The sequence below is a fragment of the Macrotis lagotis genome, chromosome 6 (genome assembly GCF_037893015.1).
Source record: "Macrotis lagotis isolate mMagLag1 chromosome 6, bilby.v1.9.chrom.fasta, whole genome shotgun sequence".
In the NCBI taxonomy this organism is placed as follows: Eukaryota; Metazoa; Chordata; class Mammalia; order Peramelemorphia; family Peramelidae; genus Macrotis; species Macrotis lagotis.
Genome location: NC_133663.1, coordinates 103,726,048 through 103,750,424, shown reverse-complemented (window position 1 = coordinate 103,750,424; position 24,377 = coordinate 103,726,048). Strand labels below are relative to the sequence as shown.

Genomic DNA, 24,377 nt, shown 5'->3' with positions numbered 1-24,377 from the left:
TTAAGATTACAAATCAGACGCTACTAAAAAGAACCTAGTTCCAACTAATAAATATTGCTTGTAAGTATAAAGTCTCAATTTTAAATAGTCTTTCCTACTACAAATCACTTTCTAGATAATATCTTATGTCAATCATTAACATTCCAAAGGCTAAGTCAGAAAAACAATACTATGCTCTTCTTTTTTCCCCCTGGTGACAAGAAAGCCATAACCACCCGCACCCAAATCATCTTAATTAATCTTAATGGCTTAATTATATTTAGGTGACATTATAAGCAAATATTTACTTCTTTTAAAAATAAAATGCATTAAAATCAATAAAACAATGCTAGGAAAATAAATAATATTGACTCTTTTAGAAATAAAACACATTTATAATAAAGATCATCATCTTTGTCCAATGAATACTTTAATTCATAATTTATGGAGTTTATAGAAACTTCCATTAATTGTAAATGGATGTTTTATTGGTCATCAGAATATGATTACTATATACTGTATTTCTTGAATTATTAAACATTTCGGACAAGGAAATTCTGATACAACATGGGTTTTATTTTTTCCCCATATCAAATTTTGCAATATTAGCAAGTTTTGTCATATGTATGCCTATTTATTTTTCAAAAATACATTTATACATAGTATAAAATATCTATTTAGTCTATTCCATGTTTGCCTCAAGAGAAACATGGCACAAATTTTACCCAACTCAATACAGCATGGATACCTTGTATAAGTACTAATTTCTTGAGTCTTCGTTGTTGTTTTAAAGAAGAATTCTGGAGAAGATGAAAGGCTAAGGCCCTTGGAGTCATATATTATGTTGTTACTAAAATATTAATAACTTTGGGATTTTTTCTGAGACAATTGCAAAATCGACTATTTCCCTTGATATAGTATCAATAAGTCACTCCACTCTGATAAATAGTGACAGAAGGACTCATAGGTTTATAATGATTGCTTAAGTTTTCTTTACATTTTATAGACTTTAGGAGACTTCACTCACCTTGTTCAAGTGGTTGGCTTTTAGTTGAAGCAGTCTTCATCTTGAGTGCCTCCCTAACAGACATATCACAGCAGGAGCCTTTGTTAGTATCTTGGTCACTGTCAGCCTGATCACTGTCCCCATGCCCACTGTCTCTTAGACTGGCTCTTTCTGGGTCCTTGAACGTGGAGCTACTGTAATACACAGAAGAAAAGATGACAAAGTGTTGCTTCCACTAGTTTCAATCTGAAGTGTAGTGTCTAGCAAAGCAATTTTGACAAGAATGCAAATGGGGAAGCTGAGAAAGTTATTTAATAGGCCTTACCTTTGAACAAACTGCTGCCTGCTGCCCATGTAATTGGGCTCTGCGGGAAAATTGTCTGTCTGTGAAAAAGAAGGAAAAAAATACATATAGTTGTACACTGGACAAATCTCCTGCAGAGCAACAAGATTTCCTAGTGGAGAAATGATTAATAATTCAAAAATTCCCTTAATCTTCAGATTTGTACATTTTAATTAAATTGGAAAATGCTGGCATGTAATTATGTACTCGGAACAATTAAATGATTCCGGTCCACAAATTACCTGCTAAAGTAAACAATGAGGCTGTCATAACTGGCATTCTCTGTTAGGAACCTGATGGATGACACTGTTTATGTTGTTTCATTAGTCAGATATTAAGATTGAATGTTTGTGGGAGGAGTGGGAAAATGACCTGATTTTTGCATATTAAAAAGTGAGTTGTTTAATAATGCTGGTTTTAATCATAATTATATCATCTGTGGGGATTCTGATGCCCTTATTGAGGTAACATAATTTGAAGTAATCTACTGCATTGGTCTTCACTGAAGAAAAATAGGGTGATCTTCCAGGAGTCTTTTTGTCAAAATATACCCATAACAAGTACAAGCTCTGCACATATGTTTGATCACATGTCTCTAATTATTTCTCATCCTTATTAATAGACATGTCAAAAGTATAAAAATGACACCTGAATGATGTCATTGGAATTCTTATTCCTGTTAATTTCTTCTATACAATAAATATGCATATATATTAATTTGATTAATGATCATAATGCAAAAATAAGGGGAGAATACATGTTATTTCTAAAGTATAACTCACACTTCAAATGACCAAATAGTGGTGCTACTACTATTTTTTTCTATTCATCTTTTTTTTTAACAGTACCCAGGCTAAGGTGGAGATCTGCCAAAAAGAACTGAATTCTCCTTGTATCGTCTACCAGAGTCCTTTTGGAGAAAGAGACTAGATCTTTCACTGAACTCCCTATACTGTACATTCATACACATCATTTCTCCTTGCAGCTGACTTAGAGACAAAGCATCTCTTGTTTTCTGCATCACTTCATATCATGTCATTATGCTGGGAGCAGCTATGGCTTTTTAAAAATCTCCCCCAGCAAATTAGTACCAGTAATTTGGAAAATGTACAATTACTAAAGCAAAAGACCCAAGGTAAGGCTAAATTTCCTATTCTAAATATTTTAATACACCATTAATTCAAAATATAATGGTACTTTTTACCTCTCCACAAACTTCTGTAGTATTTGACTTCCTTGAATTACTCTGCTGAATAGAAAAGTTCTCTAGAAAAAAAAAGTTTTAAGGTATTTGTACAGTTTATTCCTGCTTGGAAGTTTGGGTAATGTAATGAAATCACCCAATGGGCTAAGCTGAGCTAGGCAATTTTTCTCTTTTTTCCAATTACCTGTTGCAAGCTATACACAAAGAAGAAGGTAATGAAGAATGTCCTGTTTAATTTTTTTCTCACACTTTACTCTGTTGGCACCAATCTTTGAAATTTCAGGCATGTTTTCATTAACATACTACACTGAGTTCTAATTTCAGAGCTGCATTATTCGCCTGGGCTCCATAATGGGGAAATAGATGCTTTTAAGGTAAACTTGATGTGTGAAAAGCAATGCCAAAAGGTGGAAACCAATGCCAAAGGTAAAACTATCTGTATATAGAGTGCAACAAACATTTCATTTTTATAATTAGCTCTGTAAAACTCCTTAATTTGAAGGTTTTTCACAGATCTTTTTGACCATGTACACAGGCCAACACATTACTGTTATCAATGGGAAAAAGAACTCTAAAATTGAATGCTAGCCACAAGTGTACATTTAGGAAGAATCAAAATTCAAGCAATAGCTACATACTGTATGTTGAAGGTTTAGGCTAGCCTTAGAATATTCCAGGTGACTGGAGCTCTAGAATTTTAAAGAACTTCAATTATATTTGAATCTATACTATAGGATCCCAAACTTTCTTCTGGTCTGAAATGTTTTCAAACATTTATTTATTATATTAGTAAGGGGTATAATTCATGATCTTCATAATAAAAGTTGAAAGTATAACTAATAAAATGAAAATCTTAAATTCATAATTCAAAACAAAAAAGAAAATTAGTTCAATTTTAAATAAGTTTTAAATGATTATAACTTTTTATATGCAAATGTGTATATGTATGTATGTATATAAATCTATATGTATCTTCCCATCTTCTGCTTGAATTAGAATATAAGAAAAGGGAAAAAATGAACTCATGTCATGTTCTTTTTATACCTCTTTTTACTCAACTGTTTTATGCTTTTTAAGATGATACCATTCATGATCTTCAAGTATTCAAGAGAATAAAGAAAAGTCTCTTATAAAAAAGACTTGGGAAACAAAATTGGCACGCAGAAAAAATTGGAAGGAAGGAGAAAATTTAAACAAAAATGACTAAAAGGAGCAAAAGGAAAGAGAATATAAGAACAGAACTATAAAAATTTTAAAAGAGAATGAATAAATAAATAAATAAATAACAATAAAAAATTAAGTCAAGGTAAAACTGACAATGAAATTGAAATACAAAACTACTTTCAAAAAGATCGGGCTGTTTTCAGAGCATTTTCACTATGTGCAATGACAGTTGTCACCCAGAAGTTTAGCTAGCTATCTTGTAAATGGTAAATATAAATGAATTGAAGCAGAAACCTAGGAGGCTATCACCTTGTCTTCTCTTTCACTACTATCTCTCTCTGAATCTCTCTATGTCTCTGTCTTTTTGTCTTTCTCTTTCTATCTCTGTCCCGGTCTCTATGTGTCTGTCTGTATCTCTCTGTTGTTCCACTTCACTCTTTTCCACTTTCTCTTTCTATTACTCTTTCTAACAGTCTCTAGTATGAGATCAAGTCTTTATGTGAGCCAAAACAATTCTAATATTCCTAAATGCTGTTTTTGTTTGTTTTTAGTTTTGTAACTGGTTTTATTCTGATGGTGACTTAATAAATGCTTCTAATGACAATACCAGACTGTATTATTATGTGTGATAATAGTCTCACCACATACTCAGGTGTAATTATGCTTAAAAAGAGGTTCAGACAGTTCCTACAATGCGGGGTGGGGGAGAAGGGAGAAGCAGAGTCCTTTGAAAGCATACCAATGTAGAGAGACACACACCCAGAGTAAAGGCAATAAAATGGAGTAGAATATATTAAGCTACCACTTAAGAAAAAAAAAAAAAGCAGGAGTAGCAATTCTGATCTCAGACAAAGCAAAAGGAAAAAAACAGGTCTAATTAAAAAAACAAGGAAAGAAGGAAACCATATCTTGCTAAAAGGTACTGTAGACAAGGAAGAAATAATACTACCAAATATACATTCAACAAGTGATATAGCAATCAAATTCTTAGAGCAGTTAGTAACAGAAAGAAATAGATAGTAAAACTACATTAATTGAGGGGGGGATCTCAACCTCCCCCTCTTGGAACTAAATAAATAAGATAAAAGTTAAGGAGATAAATAGAATTTTAGAAAAGCTAGACCTCTAGAGAAAATAAAATGGGGATAATTATATATATATATATATATATAAAATATATGTGTGTATACATATATTATATTATATATATATAAAACTTTGTCTCAGCTGTACATGACATCTATACAAAAATTGATCATGTATTAATTAGGGCATAAAAACCTCACAATCAAATACAGAAAGGCAGAAAAATTAAATCTATTCTTTCAGATCATGAAGCAGTAAAAATTACATGTGATAAAGGGACCATGGAAAATTATGCTACAAACTAATTGGAAACCAAATAATATAATTTTTATAGAATGAGTGGGTCAAGGGGTGGCTAGGTGGTGCAGTGGATGGAGCACCAACCCTGGAGTCAGGAGTACCTGAGTGCAAATTTGGCCTCAGATACTTAATAATTATCTAGCTGTGTGGCCTTAGGCAAGTCACTTAATCCCATTGCCTTGCAAAAAAACACCTAAAAAATGAGTGGGTCAAATACCAAAAGTGGAAACAATAATTTCATCAAAGAGAGTGACAATCATGAGACAACATACCAGAACTTATGGGATGAAAATACTTAGAGGAATTTTTTTCTTTAAATGTTAATATAAATAAAATAAAGAGTAAATCAATAAATTTGGCATGCAATTTTTAAAAAAACTAGAAAAAGACCAAATTAAAATCCACATTAAGTGCCAAATTGGAATTTCTGAAAAATCTTTGCTAAATTAATAAAATTAGGGACAGCTAGGTGGCACAGTGGATAGAACACTGACCCTGGAATCAGGAGGACCTGACTTGGGTAAATCACTCTTGACCCCATTGCCTTAAATAAATAAAATTTTTAAAAAATTTAAAATAAAATTGAAAGTAAGTAAATTATTCTAGTTATATTCTAGTAAACTATTCTAGTTATATGGAAAAATATAGAATATGGAAAAACAAGATAAACCCTTAGTAAATTGGATTAAAAAAGAAAGAACAAAATCAAATTATTAATATCAAAAATGAAAAGGGTTAATTCACCATCAATGAAAAGGAAATTAAAGCAATAATTAAAAGCTATTTTGCTCAACTGCATGCCAATAAATCTGAAAACCCAAGTGAAATGGATGAATATTTATAAAAATGTAAACTGTGCAGATTAATAGAAGGGAAATAAAATATTTAAATAATAGCATTTAAAAAAAATAAATTGAACAAGTCATCAATGAGCTTCCTAAGGAAAAATCTCCCAGACTCCAAGACTACAAGTGAATTTTTCTAAATATAAAGAATAATTCTATGTAAACTATTTGGAAAAAATAGGTGAAGAGGCATTTCTCAATTTCTTTTTTTCTGACAGATTTTCTCTTTTATTCTGTTTTTTTCTTTGTCAACATGACTAAAGTATGTTTATATAACTGCACATGTTCAACCTATACCAGATTGCTGGGGAAGGAAAGTGAAGAAGAGAAAAATCTTATTTAAATCTTATTTAAAAATCTTATTTAAAAATGAATGTTGAAAACTATCTCTACATGTAATGGGGGAGGGGAGGAAGAATGAAAGAAAGAAAAGAAAGAGGAAAAATGCCAATGATTATGGAGAGCTTCGATTGTATTCACAGGTAGCATTGCGTAGAAAATTGGAGTGAACTTTTCCTGTAATTTACAGGTACTGACTTCTACATTGATAACAAGTATTCTTTTTGCCAGGGAGCAAACACAAGGGAGTGTTAAGAGGTGAATAATTCACTTTAAGCCTTTTCATACTGACATAGCTCCTGATGGCTTTGCCTTCCATGGAATATATGGTATGCTTCTCTCTACACAGCAAGAGTAAACAATAGTTTTGTAAGACACCACTTATAAAGGTATCTGACAGCAACTATGGTTCTGGAAATATATTTTAATACAACATGAAGTGTGGCAATAACTATATTTATCAGTGATTTCTAAAATAATACATTTTGCACAAATATAGTGTAGTAAACATTTGTGGGGGGGTTGTTTATTTTTACAAAAAGAATAGATAAAAATCTGAAAAATTCTTTCCTCATTCATAATAGAAAAATAAAGTTTCCTCTAATCTAAAATTTGTACGTAAGAACCCAACATATTTAGAGAAAGCATGGGGTTAATTAATAGATCATGAATTTTAAGAAAGTTGGTGAAAGACTGAAAGCTCTACCAAGTTGAAAAATCAGTTCTATATGCGATTATTTATACTGTTAACATCTTCATTGCAATTTAATTCTGTGATTTATGAATCACAGAGAAAAGATCACTTTACAAATATGAAAGAAATTAAGAAAATCAAAGATATGAAATAAGTTTATTATATGTAAAAGAGATAAATGCAGGAATTCTGATCAAACACTTCCAATTATTCAGTGTCCCCCAGACCAATGAACACTATCCCATAGAGATTAAGTCCTTGTTTTTAAATTACTCAAAAAATTTCTGAGTATTTTAATTTTTAGAATGGTGAAGAAACTAGATTATTGCTATAATTTACAATCAAATGTATTTGCTTATGTTGCCTCTGATATTATCTTGCTTCTACATTGTATATACCCTGCATGAACAATCTTTGCATGCTGCTTTCTCCATTGTAATGTGATCACCTAGAATTTGGGGGCTATATTTTTGCCTTTCTTTAAATGTATTAAGTACTTAATAAATATTGTGCTTCTCTTTCCCCTCTCAAACCATGCAAATTCGTTGTAGGAAGGAACTTGCTCAATGCTATTTTTTTGTATGTCTATGCCAGGGCCTAGCATATTATAATACTTAATAAAAGTTTGTCATTTGATTAGTAGATTGACACACATTTTACTTCCAGAGACAAGTGTGGATGGAAAAAAGTGGAAGGGGAAAAAGATTCACTCTTTCTGGACAAAAGTATCTCTAATCTTATTTCTGACACAAACTTTACAGTTATCACTGTTTATTCATTGGAAAATGAGAGCATGGAGTTTTGACTGGGGAAGAGAAAGTATGAACAGATTAACCAATCAAAAAAAATGAATTGAAAATCTATAAAACAGGGGCAACTAGGTGGCGCAGTGAATAGAACACAGGCTCTGCAATCTGGAGGACCCGAGTTCAAATCCGGCCTCAGACAATGAATAAATGCCTGGCTGTGTGACCTTGGACAAGTCACTTAACACCCCCATTGCCTTGCAAAAAACAAAAACAAAAAAAATCCATAAAGCATATATAAAGTCAATCCAAGTCAAATGGGAGGGACTAGCCCTTAGAGAGATGAGGAGTGCTGGGAAATTTTAAAGGAATTCAAACATGAGTTATTTGGGTAAAGCAATATGAAGACACTGTATTAAAAAAATGAGGAAATTTATTCTAATAGAAAAATGGGAAGAGTCAAAGATTCATTTGAAATTTTGCTTAGGGAATAGCTGGGAGTCTGGGAGAATGCATTGAAAAGTGTTTTACTATGCTGCCTTTGGCATATAGGACAAATGGCATTGTCTGGGATTCTAAAATGACTTTTTTTAATGCTACTTCATTGTCCTCCACTAAATCCCTACTTTCATATTCATTCATATCAGGGGAATAACTTTGGTTTTGAAGAATCTGACACATTTCCAAACTAGAAGAATCTTGGATATGGATTCTACAAATATAAGAATATTTTTCTATCCTCCAAAGACCTGACTAATTGTGTTTAGAAAGGTATCAGTAAAAGAATGATGACCACCTATGGCTGTAAACTTTGTTGGAAGAGAGAGTACATATGACTAAAATCACATGTCTTTGAAGAGTTGAATTATCAATGTTATGAAAAAAAAATTCCCGTACCTAATGTTTCACATCTTCAATATAGAATCTGATCTATTTATAAGTATTATTCTTAAGAGTCCACATGTCCTACATCCCATTCCAGATCCTTTCAACCCTTCCAGGCTTATGCATATGAATCTTCCTCCAGTCATATATTTCCATCAATAGCAATGCCAAAGTTGTACTTCCAACAGAATGATCAAAAGTGGATTATTTCATGTTCCAGGTTCTCAGTTCTTGGAATGTGACCATATTAGGAATCATTTTTTAAGATGGACTTAGAAGAAGTTCTAGGCACAATCCATCACAAAAGTGCTTGTTAAGCCCTCAAAGGGCTTCTAAAATTTGAGATTTTGTTGGGTAGCAAATATTTTATTAAAAAAATAGTATGGTGCTCTGGATAGAGCACCAGCCCTGGATTTAGTAGGACCTGAGTTCAAATCCAGACTCAGACACTTAATATTATTACCTAGCTATGTGACCTTGGGCAAGTCACTTAACCCCAATGCCTTGCAAAAAAACAAACAAACAAACAAGATAGTATCTGAAAATATGTTTTGTGTTTTTGTACAGAGATTGAGTATACCTAACAAGGATTAGTGAGAAGCCTCTACGCTCACAAATTTGTTCAAAATGAATTTGGATGGGGACAGTGACACAACTACATGCAAATCCTAATCAAGCTGGATAGTAAAGAGAGTGAGAAAAATGTAGAAAGAAAAATAGCAAAAATAACTAAAAATAGATAAATTAAAGAATCAATTCAGAAGTTTTATATAGAATCATGATATAAAAGAAATTTCAATTATGTTGCTATCTCCTGGAAATACAAAGCACCAAATAAATCTTGGGCTTGATTTAGTGATAATTTCATTTTTAAGAAGATAAAGAAAGTCATTAAAAGGAATACTATGGACTTGAATCTCACAAGCAAAGAGCAACTGGTTAATGAAGTAGAGATGATGAGAATCTAGGGACTGAAAAAAAGTGATTGCTATCTTTGTGATAGAAGAGAGAAAGGTATTGTATCGGGTATTGTGTCATAAGTTTCATAAATTTGTAACAGCAAATTTCAAATGGTTCAAAGAAATAATGTCCATTATCCTATTTCTTAAAGTTCAAAATAGGAAGTCATCCCAGAAAAATGGTAAATTCCAAAGAATTTAATTCCAAAGCCCTCTGTCCCACTCATCAAAAAAAAAAAAGGCAGGGTGAAATTGAACTATTTAAAGAGACCAATATGGAGGTATAGATAACTTAATGACAAACCAATTATTAAAAAGACATCTTCAGCTTCATTTTTTTCATTGTGTTGCATAACTTTCCTGAATGTTTTTATCTTTGCTATAAGAAATATCTTAGTATTTCTGATCTCTGGTAAGGGCAAAGTGGAAGAATATATTGGAAAATATGGGTGATACTAAAACAAAAGATATAGGGGCGGCTAGGTGGTGTAATGGATTAAGCACCAGCCTTGGAGTCAGGAGTACCTGGGTTCAAATCCAGTCTCAAACACTTAGTAATTATCTAGCTGTGTGGCCTTGGGCAAGCCACTTAACCCCATTTGCCTTGCAAAAAAAAAAAAAAAAAACCCAAAAGATATAAATGAAAATTTATTTTTAAAAATAATATACATGTATACCAAGATCTAAACAAGGGTAGTTATCAAAAGATGAAAGTAAAAATGTGGCATGATCCCTGAAGAAGTATCCAGAACATCAGAGTCAAACTCAAATAGAAAAGGGGGTCACCAGATTGTATCTATGGACCCCAGAAGGTGCATATTGACTTAGAAAACCACATATTAATATTGTCTATATTTTATTAAATATTATGTTTTATTGCACTTTTATTTATTCTATTAAATAGTTTTCAATTAAATTTTGATCTCATCCCAAGGGTGTTGTGAATCATAGACAGTCTCTTAGAAATCTCTTAAGAAAATAGAACAATTTATTCTTGTTGAGTCATCTCAATATTGACTTTTTGTGGCCTTGAGATTTTCTTGACAATGATACTGCAATGGTTTGCCATTTTCTACTCCAGTTCATTTTACTAATGAGGAACTGAAACAAAGAGGATTAACACAAGTTCACACAGCTAGTAAATTATTTCAGGTCAGATTTGAACTCAGAAAGACTTATCTTCCTGATTACAGGCTTGGTGCTTTATCTACTATACCACCTAGTTGACCTAGAATAATAGACCAATAAAATAGATTTAAAAAAAAATAGTTGAAAGGGCAAAAGTGTCCTGTATCAATTAACTGTTCTTTTTAAAACTGAAATAAAGTTTCTAGTCAAGTATATGTTCTTCGTCCTATACTATTTAATATTTTTATCACTGTCTTGGCTAAAGGCATAGATGAAATACTTTTCAAATATATGGATTGAAACAAAATTAAGCAAGATAACTAAAATATAGTAAAACAAAATCATGTCATGAAATGTCATGAAAGACTAACTTTGAGTTGATTCTATTAAGATGAAATTTAGTTAGAAAAAGTATAACATTTTCTACTTGGGGAGAAAACAAAAAACTTCACAAGTTTAATATGGGGAGTGAGATTAGAGAGCAATTTGCTTGAAAAAGAACTTTGAATTTTAATTGATTACAAGCATAAAAAATTAACAATATTACATAGCAGCAAAAAGAAAGAAAAAATTAGGCAATGTGAAACTTATTTTTTAAAAGAAGAAATAATAATCCAGTTTACAGTATGTGATTGTCCCAGTGCACACCACCCTGATCAAATTGAATACAGAGTTTGCTCTTAAATTCACAGCCTCAGATTTTGGAAAAGACAAGAACACTGATGAAAAGGACAGTATCTAGAGTGGGAGTGAACAGGAAGATATAAGGTCCTAGAGGTCATGATTTATGAGGAACTTTTAAGGGGGAAAGTAGGATTGCGATATAAATAAAAGTCATCACAACCATTTGAAGGGCTATCATGTAGAATAAGGGTGTCTTTGAGAGTCCCACAGGGAAGAATTAGGAACAAAAGTGGAAAATTACTGAGAGACAGATTGATCCAAGTAGAGGTATCTTGGAGTGTGAACATTTACACCTTGGAAATCAATAAATGATACAAATCTGGATTCGATTTATTGTGTTGCTGTTTAGGTAGCCTTAAGAAGAGGACAAAGAAAATATTAATGATGCAGATTAAATTTAAGAGTGTACCCATCTTTCTCCTCCCAGAGTCAGTTGTTAAATTTTTGTCAGCACACCTTTGGATTCAAAGATAATTCTTAAAAATGAGTCATCTAAAAGCATAGAAAGCTGCTTCAGGAGGTGATGAGTTCCCCTCACTAAAGAAATGCAAAAACATGAATGACTGTTTATTGGAAATTTTAGACATAGGTTTCATGCTCACATACAAGTAGGACTGGATGGTCTTCTTGTTCTCTTCCCACTTTGCAGTTCTTCACTTCTGTGAATTATTGTCTAATTTTAAATGAAAACTCAGAGGTTTAAAACACTTTACAAAAATGGCCCACCTTGCAATGATCAACCTCGATGGACTCACTCATTCCATCAGTGCAACAATCAGGGACAATTTTGGTCTGTCTGCAATGGAGAATACTATCTGTATCCAGATAAAGAACCATGGAGTTTGAACAAAGTCCAAGGACTATTTCCTTTAATTTAGAATAAAAAAATTGATATCTTATTGTCTGGTCTTGTTATCTCTTACACTTTGTTTCTTCCTTAAGGATATGATTTCTCTCTCATCACACTCAATTTGGATCGTTGTATAACATGGAAACAATGTAAAGAATGATAAATTGCCTTCTGTGGGGGTGGGGTGGGGAGGGAAGTAAGATCTGGGAAAGTTGTAAAACTCAAAATAAATAAAATCTTTAATGGAAAAAAAGTGGCCCACCTCAAAGCCAGTTCACAACAGGAAAAAAAAATAACATTGTCCAGTATCTTGACATCTACTGCCATGCTGTTTATTCATTAGAAATGGTCAGCAGTGTTGAGCCACCCTGAAGACTGCTGAAAACTACCTAATAATCATCACTCTGATGATTACAATCACACTGTAAAGATGAAAATTTAGAAATTTCAAAATTTTCGAGGCAAAATAAAGGTTATATTTTCGATTGTAGTCAAAGTCCAAGATAGTCCAGAGCATTTGTGTTTCCTTTTTAATTAAAACTTTTAAATTTATTACAATTGAAAAGTAGAATAATCTTTTGGCCAGATAGGATAAAATTGTGTAAATAGCTATTGATATTTAATAAACATTTCAATAGATGAATGCATGAATAAGAACTATACAACTTCATTGGAATAAGAAACTCTTCTATCATCTAAGAGAGGTCAGCCCCTTATATACAGTCTTAGAAAGCTAATTAGAGTACAAAGTGGTTAACTGATTAGTCCAAAATCACACAGCTATTATCTGTCACAGACTGAACTTGGGCAACTAGATGATGCACTAAATAGATAGCAGAGGGAGGCTAGGTGGCCCAGTAGATGGAGCCCCGGCCCTGGAGTCAGGAGGACCTGAGTTCAAATCTGGCCTCAGACACTTAATAATTACCTAGCTGTGTGGCCTTGGGCAAGCCACTTAAGCCCACTGCCTTACAAAAACTAAATAGATAGATAGACAGACAGACAGACAGATAGATAGATAGATAGATAGATAGATAGATAGATAGATAGATAGATAGCAGAGCCTGGAATCCAGAAGACCTAAGATCAACCTGGTCTCAGACTGATGTGTGACCCTGGGTAAAGTATTACTCATATATTATAGAATTGCTATGAGAATAAATGAGTTATTTAATATTTAGCACAGTGTCTGCAATATAGTAGAAACCTAATAAATGCTTGATTCTTGACTTCCTTCTTTACTTGCTTCAAAGCCAACTATGCAGTGCTGACCCTTTCATTATCTATTGATTGATGGATCTATCTTATCAGCTGTCTATCATTGATCTGAACTGTAAATTAATTAAATTACAAACTTATTTATGTAAATTGTGTATTTTATTTTGTTCTTATCTTAAATTGTGTAAATTAAATTATACTAATCAATGGTTATTAAATAAATTGCTTTTCAGCATATATCTTTTATTGTGTATAAGTTACCATATATCAATAGTAAATCAAGAAAATTGTCCTGCAAAAAGAAAAGAAATAAAAGGATTTAACACTGAAATGGGTTAGAGATGAATTTCTTATTTACTTCTTTTGAGATTTTTCTCATTTGTCATGTCAGATCCAACCTTCTTCAAGTGTCTTTTCCTTCTGCCCCAGTTGTTAATGCCATTCTCTTTCAGATTACCTTAATATACTATTTATATTATATGTATATATGTATGAAACATGCTATCTTCCTAATTAGAAGATGTATTCTTTGAATGCAGAGATTTTGGGGGAGGGCATGAGAGAGGGAGGAGACTCCGTTTATATATTTGGCACAAAGAATTTAATAAATGCTTGTTGACTGATTAAATGACTGATAATCTACTGCTTTCTGGATATGGAGGAATGAAAGCCCTTCTACTAGATGATGAATTATTTATTCATCCAGCATTTATAAATTTACAGTTTTTAATAGATATTTAAAATCATTTGTAAGTCATTTGAGAGAACCCTGACAATTGACAAATGTGAAGAGCTTTAGACCCCCCAAAACATCCTATTTAGAACAAAGTTTTAGCTAGACAGTTTTGTGAACTTGTTGAAATAATTTGTAAATTCTAACAAAAATGAAGGAGAAGATTTACAGCATTCCCTTTTTCATAACCTGTGCAGGGGGAAAATGTTAAGTAGAAAATCACAGAAATTTGGAAAAATAAAACACAAACATTTGGATAAATTATTCTGGGATATAATTGTCACATCTACAAGTGTTATGGCTACAAAAACAATAATTTTTCCCTCTGAATTATAAGAATAAGAGCTTAAGAGTATAAATCAGTGCAAATCTATTATACATAGGAATTTTTACCTGAAATTAAAATGAAGTAAAATATCTTTACTGACTTTAACATCTAATAAATTAAACATTAGTAGAAAATAAAATGAAACATCTCTTCTCTTTATCTGACAGTCACTTAATATGTAATTCAAGCATCTACATTTTTCTTTTCCTGAAGATCTTAATCCTAATTATTTCTCTGCTCTTGTGAAATGAGTGATCTTATATAATGGCACTTTACAAAACAATAGACCTATATCTTTCCAAATCTAGTTTTGAAAGAACAGACAATGGTCTTGATTTTGTTGGAAACTGTTTATAACCTACATTATACATTTTTGTCTAAAAAGAAAAAATGAACATTTTAAGAGGTAGCAGATTTCTTGAAAAGAATGCTTCTGTTAACGACTTTATCATACAACTTTCAATTCTATTTCATAAACCTAGATGAGAAATACACAATTAGTTTTCTATAAAGGAATATATATTTTAAATAAATTATTAATGAATGTTTTGCCTATTTAGAAAGCTAAATCAGCTAACAGTTTAGGGGGAAAACAATTCCAGGACTTAAAATATATATATTTAATGATTCGTTTATTTTTCATGCTGGAATTTTCCTCTTCTGCAAGGTTCTAAAGTGTCCCTTATGTAATGAGTGCCTGGGTTAAAAATCTATGTGAACATACTTTTAAAAAGGGTTTACTGTTAAACAGTCTGTAACATGTTTATATTCTATCCCACACCATTTAAACTATAAGAAAGTTCAGTACTCCCAGAGAAAACACCTGCAAGCAAAATGTGCTTAGAGACATTAAGTACCCTGGTGTTCTAGTATTTATAATTGAGTATATTTAAAAAGATTTTCAGTGACCCAGTCTTGTCCAGAGAGACATCGTTTTGGTACTGACCTAGAGACTGGCCTTAATCATACAGAATTTACGTGTTGATCTTCCCTCTGTTGTCTTAACTATTTTCACAATATAGTATCACTGTGACATATAAATACCCACAGGCTCAGCAGGTGACACAAGGAATAACTTGCACTTGTGCATGACCCAGTTTTCATTGTGGTTTTATTTAATATTCTCCTTCTGAGGTACCTGCCCTTACTCTGGATTAAATTTGTATATTGGGGGAATAAAGCAAATTCATTCAAGGTATTCAAATCAACTTACATGTACCAATTCCAAGTTTCTCGCAGTCTTCTGTGCACCTCTTTGAGGGGAGGAACAAGAGAAGAGGACAAAATGGGCATATTGGTTTGGTTCTGAAATGATATGCAAATCTATCCAGGGAATTTTCAAGGATATCATCATAGTGCAAATTCTATAAGTCTCTTCAGCTTAAAAAATCTACTCAGGATCCAGGTCCTGGCTAAAGAATAATTTTAAGGCAAAAGTAACTTCCCATCAGCAATTTCTACAGTAGTCTTGTATTTCTCTATAGTTAGCAATTTTTTCATATGTAAAATGAAAAGATTAGACAAAGATCACATCTAAGGTCCTTTAAAGCACTAACTAGTTAAGGATTTACTCTTTATTTCATTCCTGCTTTATTCCTCTTTTCTCAATTAACCTATCTTTCTTCATTGACTCATGTTTTCTTTAAGTGTACTTGCCAGCATGAAGCCCAAATACCTTATAGTAAAGTATAAAATCAGGAGTGTTTCATTATTTTTTAAAACATTAGTGATATTAGAAGGTCTCTAGGCTTCCTGAAATCAATAAATGAGGAGATATCACTGTTGAGTACAGACCATTATCTACCTTGTCTTCTTTGTATCCTGCCCAATTAGTTCTAGTGAGAGTGATCAACTATAGTCAAGACAGTGTAGTCTGCTTATTCAAACAAAATGATGATGATTCTTGCCTTCTCAAAGAAGCCCATAGCATTAGGAGAGCAATGCCATGACAAGCACATGAGTTTGATTCGAGTGAGGGGGTGCTGTGCTAAATCACCAGCCTCACTTTCTCCTCTGGAACCATCTGACTCCAGTGGTCATATATAAAGATTAGTTGAAATAGCCCTAGATGGGAGGCAATCTGGGTTCAGTGACTTGTCCAATGTCATTCAGTTAGTTAATGTCTGAGGTCAAATTTGAACTCAGGTCCTCCTGTCTTCAGGGCCAACACTATCCGTTGTGCCATCTAGCTGCCCCTATGCAAATAATAAGGATGGCATGACCAAATAATTTCCTCAATATTTCTTTCCTTTGGAAAATATTTTTTACCTATGATGGAGGTCTACATTTTGAGATCTTAAAGATTATGTTGAGTACTGTGTGGAGCAATAGATAGAGAGTTGGGCCTGGAAGTCAAGAAGATTCATCTTCCTGAGTTTAATATCCCCAGACACATACAAGCTATGTGACCATGGGCAAGTCACTTAATTCTATTTGCCTTAGTTCTTCATATTCCCTTATCTTTGCCAAGAAAACCTCAAATGGTGTCACAAAGAGTCAAGTATGACTGAAACAATGAATGACAACAGCAAAATAAGTATTACATTATCACATAATTTCAACTTTCAATTGCTCTAAATCTAAATTCTGTTAAGTAAAGTATACTTAAAATAAAAGTAGCTTCCTTTGGGTGCAAAATACCATGAGATTTGACATGTTGAAATTTTTTTTCTAGCTTTTGTTTTTGCCAGAAGGAAATGTGACTTCATAATGGCAATAAGGATTTGCCAAATTCCCCCTGCCTACCTCACAACAAAACCAAACAAAACAATTAGGAGAAGCAATAATCAGTTTTGAGGGAGCCATCTACCATATAAAAGTATATGCTCCCTATGATGGCTATGACTTTCCTGCTGACCTCTATAACTATTAATTTAAAAAAAAAAGACTTTCTGGCCTAGTGAATAGAGTGCTAGACATAATGTCAGGAAAATTCAGCTCTCTGAGTTCAAATATGACCTCCGATACTTACTTCCTAGCTATGTGACACTGGGAAAATTTCTTAAACCTGTTTTCCTAATTTTTCCTTTCTATAAAATGAGCTGGAGTAGGAAATGACAACACACTCTAGAAGTATCTTTGCCATGAAAACCCAAAATGTGGTCACACAGAGTCAGACATAACTGAAACAAGCAAACAACAAACAACAGAATATTCTCAACTAATAGTACTGGAAGCAGAGAGTTTTTGAGAGTGGCATTATCTCTGAAATATCAGTGATAGCCTAACAGACTTGTGGTCCAAAGGTTAATTCTCCCATCTGGTCTCTCTTTGATAAACTATTATTGATGATATTATCAATGGACAATACTGATGTCTGTCTTCTATTTGCTAACCAATCTATGAATTAGCTTTTTCTGAATATATTAACAAACAACAAACAGTAGTTCTCCCAAAAGAAAATTAATGACAAATATAGAATAATAATCTTTCCACCACTTCTTCAACCAAGACTATTTTACCATCTTGCCTTGCATTTTGAAAAAAAAGAACATTATCCCCTATTTTTCCTCTTCTTGTTCTTGAAAGCTTATTCCAACAAATTTCAAGTAACTCAAAATTTTAAGTATTTGCTCCACAAAGTCCAAAGAATAACTTTTTAAAAAACTGATTTGTATATACAAGATTCTATTTTCTTTTTTCTTTCTATTTATTTATTTATTTTAAATTTAGACATCAGTCAGTCAACAAGCATTTATTAAGTGCCTATTTTGTGCCAGATAGTCCCTGCTTTTAAGAAGTTCAAATTCTAATAGAGAAGAATACATGTAAAAAACTATGTAAAAATCAGATACAGACAGGATAAACTGGAGTTAATTTATAGAGGGAATGCATTAGCCTTACAAGAGATCAGGAAAAGCTTTTCAGGAAAAAAAGATGAGATTTTAGCTGAAATCTGAAGGAAGCTAAGAGGAGGAAATAAGGAATGAGAGTATTCTAGGGGTGGGAAATAGCCAGTGAAACTGCTGAGTCAGGAGATAAAGGGTCTTGTGTAAAGAACAGGAAGGACATCAGTGTCGCTGGACTACAGAGTACTTGGGACGAGGGGGACTAGGGAGTGTAATATATAAGGGAAGGCAAGAAAAGGAACAGATGATATAAAGTTTTAAAAGTCTAACAGAACATGGTTCTTCTTTTTTTTATTTTTTCAAGGCAATGGGGTTAAGTGGCTTACCCAAGGCCACAGGGCTAGGGAATTATTAAGTGTCTGAGGTCAGATTTGAACCCAGAGTACTCCTGACTCCAAGGCCAGTGCTCTATTCACTATGCTGCCTAGCCGCCCCTGGTTCTTTTTTTCTTAAACTATCAGAATACCTCCCATATTCAAAAGGGGCCCCAATACCATAGTGCAACGTTAGCTCTTATTGAAAGCCTAACAATAGTTCTTCCTGTTATTGTAGCATCAATAAATAAACATAATGAAAATCATGACACATTATTACATTACTCTGAATTGCCTCTATTGGTTTAAAGAACTGATGAACACATTTAAAATAATTCCACAGCATATCAAATTGCAGGAAGCCTTTGTTTTTGAGATGCTACTAAGAGTGCAGGTTGGTGAAGATCATGTGTATAGGCCTTTTGTGCCCTATAGAAAAGTGAAAATGAAATCTGGGATATACAACAATAACCCCTTCATTCTCACATAGTAGCAGCACAGTATCTATTACATTTACATCATTCACCAAAGGCATGTACCTACTGACACAATATTGTCAATAAAAACCACATTAAAAACCTTTTGAAAGAGCTTCCCTGTCAATTAGCCTGCAGATGGATTCTATCATTGTGTTTTCCCCTGTCAATTTAATATACTGAATCATATTAACAGCACTAGCTTGTCAATAAGGCAGATCTGAATCCTATTAATGGAGTTATGCTGCCAATATAATCGGCTTCCTATTTATTGAGCTTTGCAGTATTTGGAAAAGCTGTGAAATGGGATTATAAGGTTATGTTGTGTACATCTAGTTGTTCACTATATAAATATTTCAAGAAATTTGATCCCACAGGCTGAAGAAACACCTGTCTAATCACTTTCCTTTTCCCATTATACAAATTTCATACAACAGAGCAGCAAACCAAGACTTAGAGAAAATCAAACTTCTTTTTCTTAGCTCATTTCCTTTTTATCCAAGGAATTCTGTCATTATTCTGGATATCCCAAACATGTACCAAAGAGTTTTTTAAAAAAAAAAAAGCTCTCCTAGGGGACGAGTCTCTGATCTACTACATGTAAGACATAATATCTATGCCAGAAAAGAAATGAGATATAGAATTTTTTTTAATTAGGAAAAATACTTGAAGTACTCCATAATTTCGTACATATTTAGTTCCTCTGTCATGCTATATAATCTTGGTGTAATTGTAGCTTGTAAGTATAATTTTAGTGTCATAGGGACCCCTGGAAATAATTAATGAGAGGTAGCAGTTCATGCATAAAATAAGAGTAAAAAGTTCAGCAATCCTTCTAGTTAATAGAAGCCTTAATGAAGTTGAACATTAGTTGCTTTTAACCACATCCAGTATTAAATAACTACATTGACTGGATTAGTAGAATATACAACAGCCCATTAAGTCTGAATGTGTGTATATGTGTGTATGTGTGTTTGTGTGTGTGTTTTGTGTGTGAGTGTGTGTGTGTGTATGTGTGTGTGTGTATGGTTAAAAGAAGTAACTTCATTTAAAATGTACTGGGTTTTGCTCCAATCAAATTAACTCTAGGAGCCTAACTTGAAAATGCAGATTTTAAAAACTGGTAGAAAATGACAGCTAAAGGTCAATGAATCAAGTTACCAATTATATTCCCTGGTAGCAGATGGGTGCAATGAAATCTAATGATTGAATTTGAAATGCTTTAATGCACCTTTTATCTATGTTTCTCACCATGTTGATTCTGCCTTAGTATTCCTAACAAGATATTATGTTTATTGCAATTAGCTGACCGGAATGGTTATCACCAGTCTTCCGTCACTCATATCACATTACTTTGTAACAGACCTACCACTTCCCTTCTCTTCCTTCAGCCATTCTACCCCATCAATTCCAAAAAAAAAAAAATCAAATAAAATTATTCTGTCTTACTATACATTTCTTTACTTGTGATCATGACTTCCAAAAATATGCAGTGACTTTTAATCAGTGGAAATGATAGAAGTTACTAATACTAATACAAAACTTCTGGTGCCTGAATAAAAACATTGCAATAGATGAGAATTAAGCACTTATTGCACATAAAGGGGTGATCAACATAAATCCATCAAATTGAAATGAAACTAAACATAAATCCTAAGAAATTAGAAATGAAATAATATCTTTCAACATGATTGTCCAAGCAGTAAACTGTTTTCAACTTGACTTCCCTTATATTAAGGCCTGTGCTTCACAAACTCAAAACTTGGCCCTTTTTTATTCTACCTTTGATCAAAGAGAATGTGCTTTATTCTCTTACTTCAGATTAAAGGTCCAGGTGGCATAAACCTGTAAAAAGAGGTTTTTTTGAGAGAATAAGAGAACTCAACCCTCCCTTTAAGGAGCAGCAGATGGAAGTTTGTATTCCCTAAAGCATCTTAAGAATGCACATTGTTATGCCCTGCAGAATAAACAGGAAAAGGAAAATCAGTCTGAGGAGTTTATTTTATTGCTTCTTAGGTGAATCAAACTGTCAGTATTTTATTTACTTCTTATAATTACATTTAGGCTGCTATGAGATAAAGATTTCTGCCCCAAAAATTGATAAAAAGGCAAAATTTTCATTTTTTATAAAACACACTTTTTTTCCAGTGCTCTACAAATCACCAATAACACAGGAATCCTCCCTTTCAAATCCATGGAATAACTAGGCCTAAAAATAAATATAATAATAAATAAAATCATGTTGGAACAAGATAAAGAGCATATTAGCTATCATCATGTACTATCATGCTTTTAGTGAATCTAAAGAAATTAAGACTGCATTTTAATACTTTTATTCAATTATAAAGAGCTGTCATTCTATTTTCTTGCTCAATATTCCATAGGTCATTAAATATAACAACAATTTCAGAATACAATCTTGTCCTAGGACAGTTTTTATCTGAACTATATCAAAAAAGATGAAGGGAACAAGATAATAAGTGTAATACTAAGCATTATTATTGCTCTTCTTATCACTCCCTAACAATTATAATATGCACTGGTTTTTTAAAAGTGCTTTTTTTTTTACATTATCTTATTTGAGCCTCATAGTAATCCTATTGGGTATGTGATTCAAAAGAATCAACAATGGTATATTTTCAGCATTTTTATTCCCTAAAATTATATACATAGAAACAAAACTCCAACAAATCACATCTTCATATGTCAAAATTAAATTTAGACTCTTCAAAAGATATAGCAAAAGATGACTTTTGATAATCAATACCAAATGAGAAATAAATCAGGTAGGGAAGGCTAGGTGGCACAGTGGATAGAGCACCAGCCAAGGAGTCAGGAGTACCTGAGTTCAAATCTGACCTCAGACACTTAATAATTACCTAGCTGTGTGGCCTTGGGCAAGCCACTTAACCCCAGTGCCTTGCAAAAACTTAAATAAAATAAAAATCAGGTAGATGTGTTCTCAACAAACAGTTTCTTCCTTGCAATGACATAGATAGAGGGAAAAGTTCATGGCAAAGGAAAATCTCTTGCTTAAAGAAAAGTGAGATGCTCCAAATATTCTTATTCACAGATAATAATATCATGCTGATTGTATCAAACTCTAGAATGCTGCAAAATCACAAAAATGAAATCCACAATCACTCAAAAGTTCACTCTAACTATCCACAAAGGAAAAAAATCATGTCTAGATCATGATTTGTAGTTGAATGGACAATCCAACCTATGATCTGTAAGCATCCATATACGATATGTCTAGAAAGATAGAATGTGTGTGTGTATTGTACATATCTAACTAAAGAGGGGGGGTGGTATTATGAAACCAGAATACTCGGGTTAAAGTCTAAGTCTAATTTCTGATATATATATATATATATATATATATATATATACATATTTAATCAGGCAAGTTATTTAATTTTTCAATGTCCTAGGTAGTTCTCCAATGCTTTAAGTTACATAGAAGCTATTGACATGGACAGGTATAAGAGGCACTTTCCCTTTATCAAGGAAATCACAGTCTTAGTCTCTGTTCTGTCCCTAGGGGAAGAAGTATGGTGCTATGCTGAACATGAGTTTTGGTCTTGCAGTCATAAAGGTTTTTATGTGTGGATGACACCAATGGTGACTAACAGAATCAGAGAATATATTGAAAGAAGTGTCAGCAGGGAAGCATGTACATAGCAGACGCTAAGATAGTTCTTGCTCAGACTACAGTAGATTCTTACTTCTTTACTGAAGCAATGTTAAAAGACAGCATCTAGCATCAACCTTATTCCTGATAACTAGTATTACCTCTCTTTCAAACATTCAAATATTTTGGAGTAAAATTATGATTAGCACTGAATTGCAGTGATTATTGGTATGCTGACAATACTACAAGTAAAAGTGAAATTGGGGGAGCAGAGATGGGAAAGAGGCAAAGTTACTCAAACATCTCATTTTCCCTTCCATTTATTTTTAGACAATCTTTTTTTCTGATTTTTTTACAATTCTTTAACTTTTGACTCCAAACCTTTTGAAATTTATTATCTCTGCTATACATCACTTTTGATGTGTAAGCCCCCAAACTTTTAGGAAAATAAATGAAATTCAAGTGTGATCATTCTTCTCTAGCTCAATATAAATTATAATTCTGGTTCTATCTTTACATAAAATCATATTCTCTGCTCCCTCCCCAAAGTTAACTTTAAGATTGTACTATATTCAAAGTCCAGTTGAAATTTGAAGAGTAAATACAATAAAATTTCTCTTTTAGCTTTCTATAAGCTGAGCTTTTTCCGGTCATGGTTTTAATCATTTATTTTTGTGTTCTTATATTATTTTAATGAATTGAGTTTTCTGGGAGCCATCTTTAGTACATGGTTATTATGCCCTGTGGTCATTCAGTACATATATGGATTTTTTCCTAAACCTGAATGTAAACTGATTAATGGTGGTAGGTAAGTGTCACAATGGATAGAGTACCAGACCTGAAGTCAGGAAGATTCGAATCCACTCTCAGACCCTTACTAACCATGTGGACCCTGGACAAGTCATTTAATCTTATTTGCCTCAGCTTACTCATATGTAAAATGAGCTATAAGAGGAAATGGAAAACTGCTTCAGTACCTTTACCAAGAGAACCTCAAATAGGATCAAAATGAGTCAGACCTGACTGAAATGACTGAATAAAAAAACCTGATGAATATATCTGAATAATGATGGAGTGATATTGCTGAAGTTTAAATATCCAGTAGCACGATGGCAAATGATGAGGCTTTTGGTGTTCTTATCACCAGATTGCATCAGTATTTAATATGAAATAAAATCTTATAGAACTTATTCATCTGTAATTTATGAGTTCAAAGTTCTTCAAATTATTCATTAAAAATAATCTCAATTCATTTCATAAAAGGTACATAGAATCACCCTTTAATGCATTCAGGAATAAGGTTTAAATAATATAGAATAAAATCAATGATATCTATAGAACTAACACTTTGTTTCTTTGATTGTGCACTAAATAAAGCCTCCTCACAAAGAATCACATTATGTAGGAAGAGAATTATGCCTAATTTTAAAAAAAATCATTTTATAACCCCCAGTAAGAAAGGATGATTATTATGCCAAATACAGTAATATATCTCGTGGATAGACCGTTTGCAAGGTATTGGATTTTTCTGACTTGAAGTTGAGAATTATAGATCAATAGTCATCTAACAGATGACTTTGATTATTCAATGATTTACATGTATAATTGCGATTA

General features: G+C 32.7%; 1 protein-coding gene across 1 annotated transcript in view; it reads right to left on the bottom strand.

The window, feature by feature from the left end:
* The window catches only part of PCDH17 (protocadherin 17), a 117,372-nt gene that overhangs the window by 78,644 nt on the left and 14,351 nt on the right, over window positions 1-24,377 (bottom strand). The window contains exons 2-3 of the mRNA XM_074191773.1: window positions 1,311-1,369; window positions 1,007-1,179 (exon numbers count right to left, since the gene is read on the bottom strand). Of these exons, the coding sequence (XP_074047874.1) occupies window positions 1,007-1,179; window positions 1,311-1,369 (232 nt within the window). The remainder of the gene's footprint in view (window positions 1-1,006; window positions 1,180-1,310; window positions 1,370-24,377) is intronic.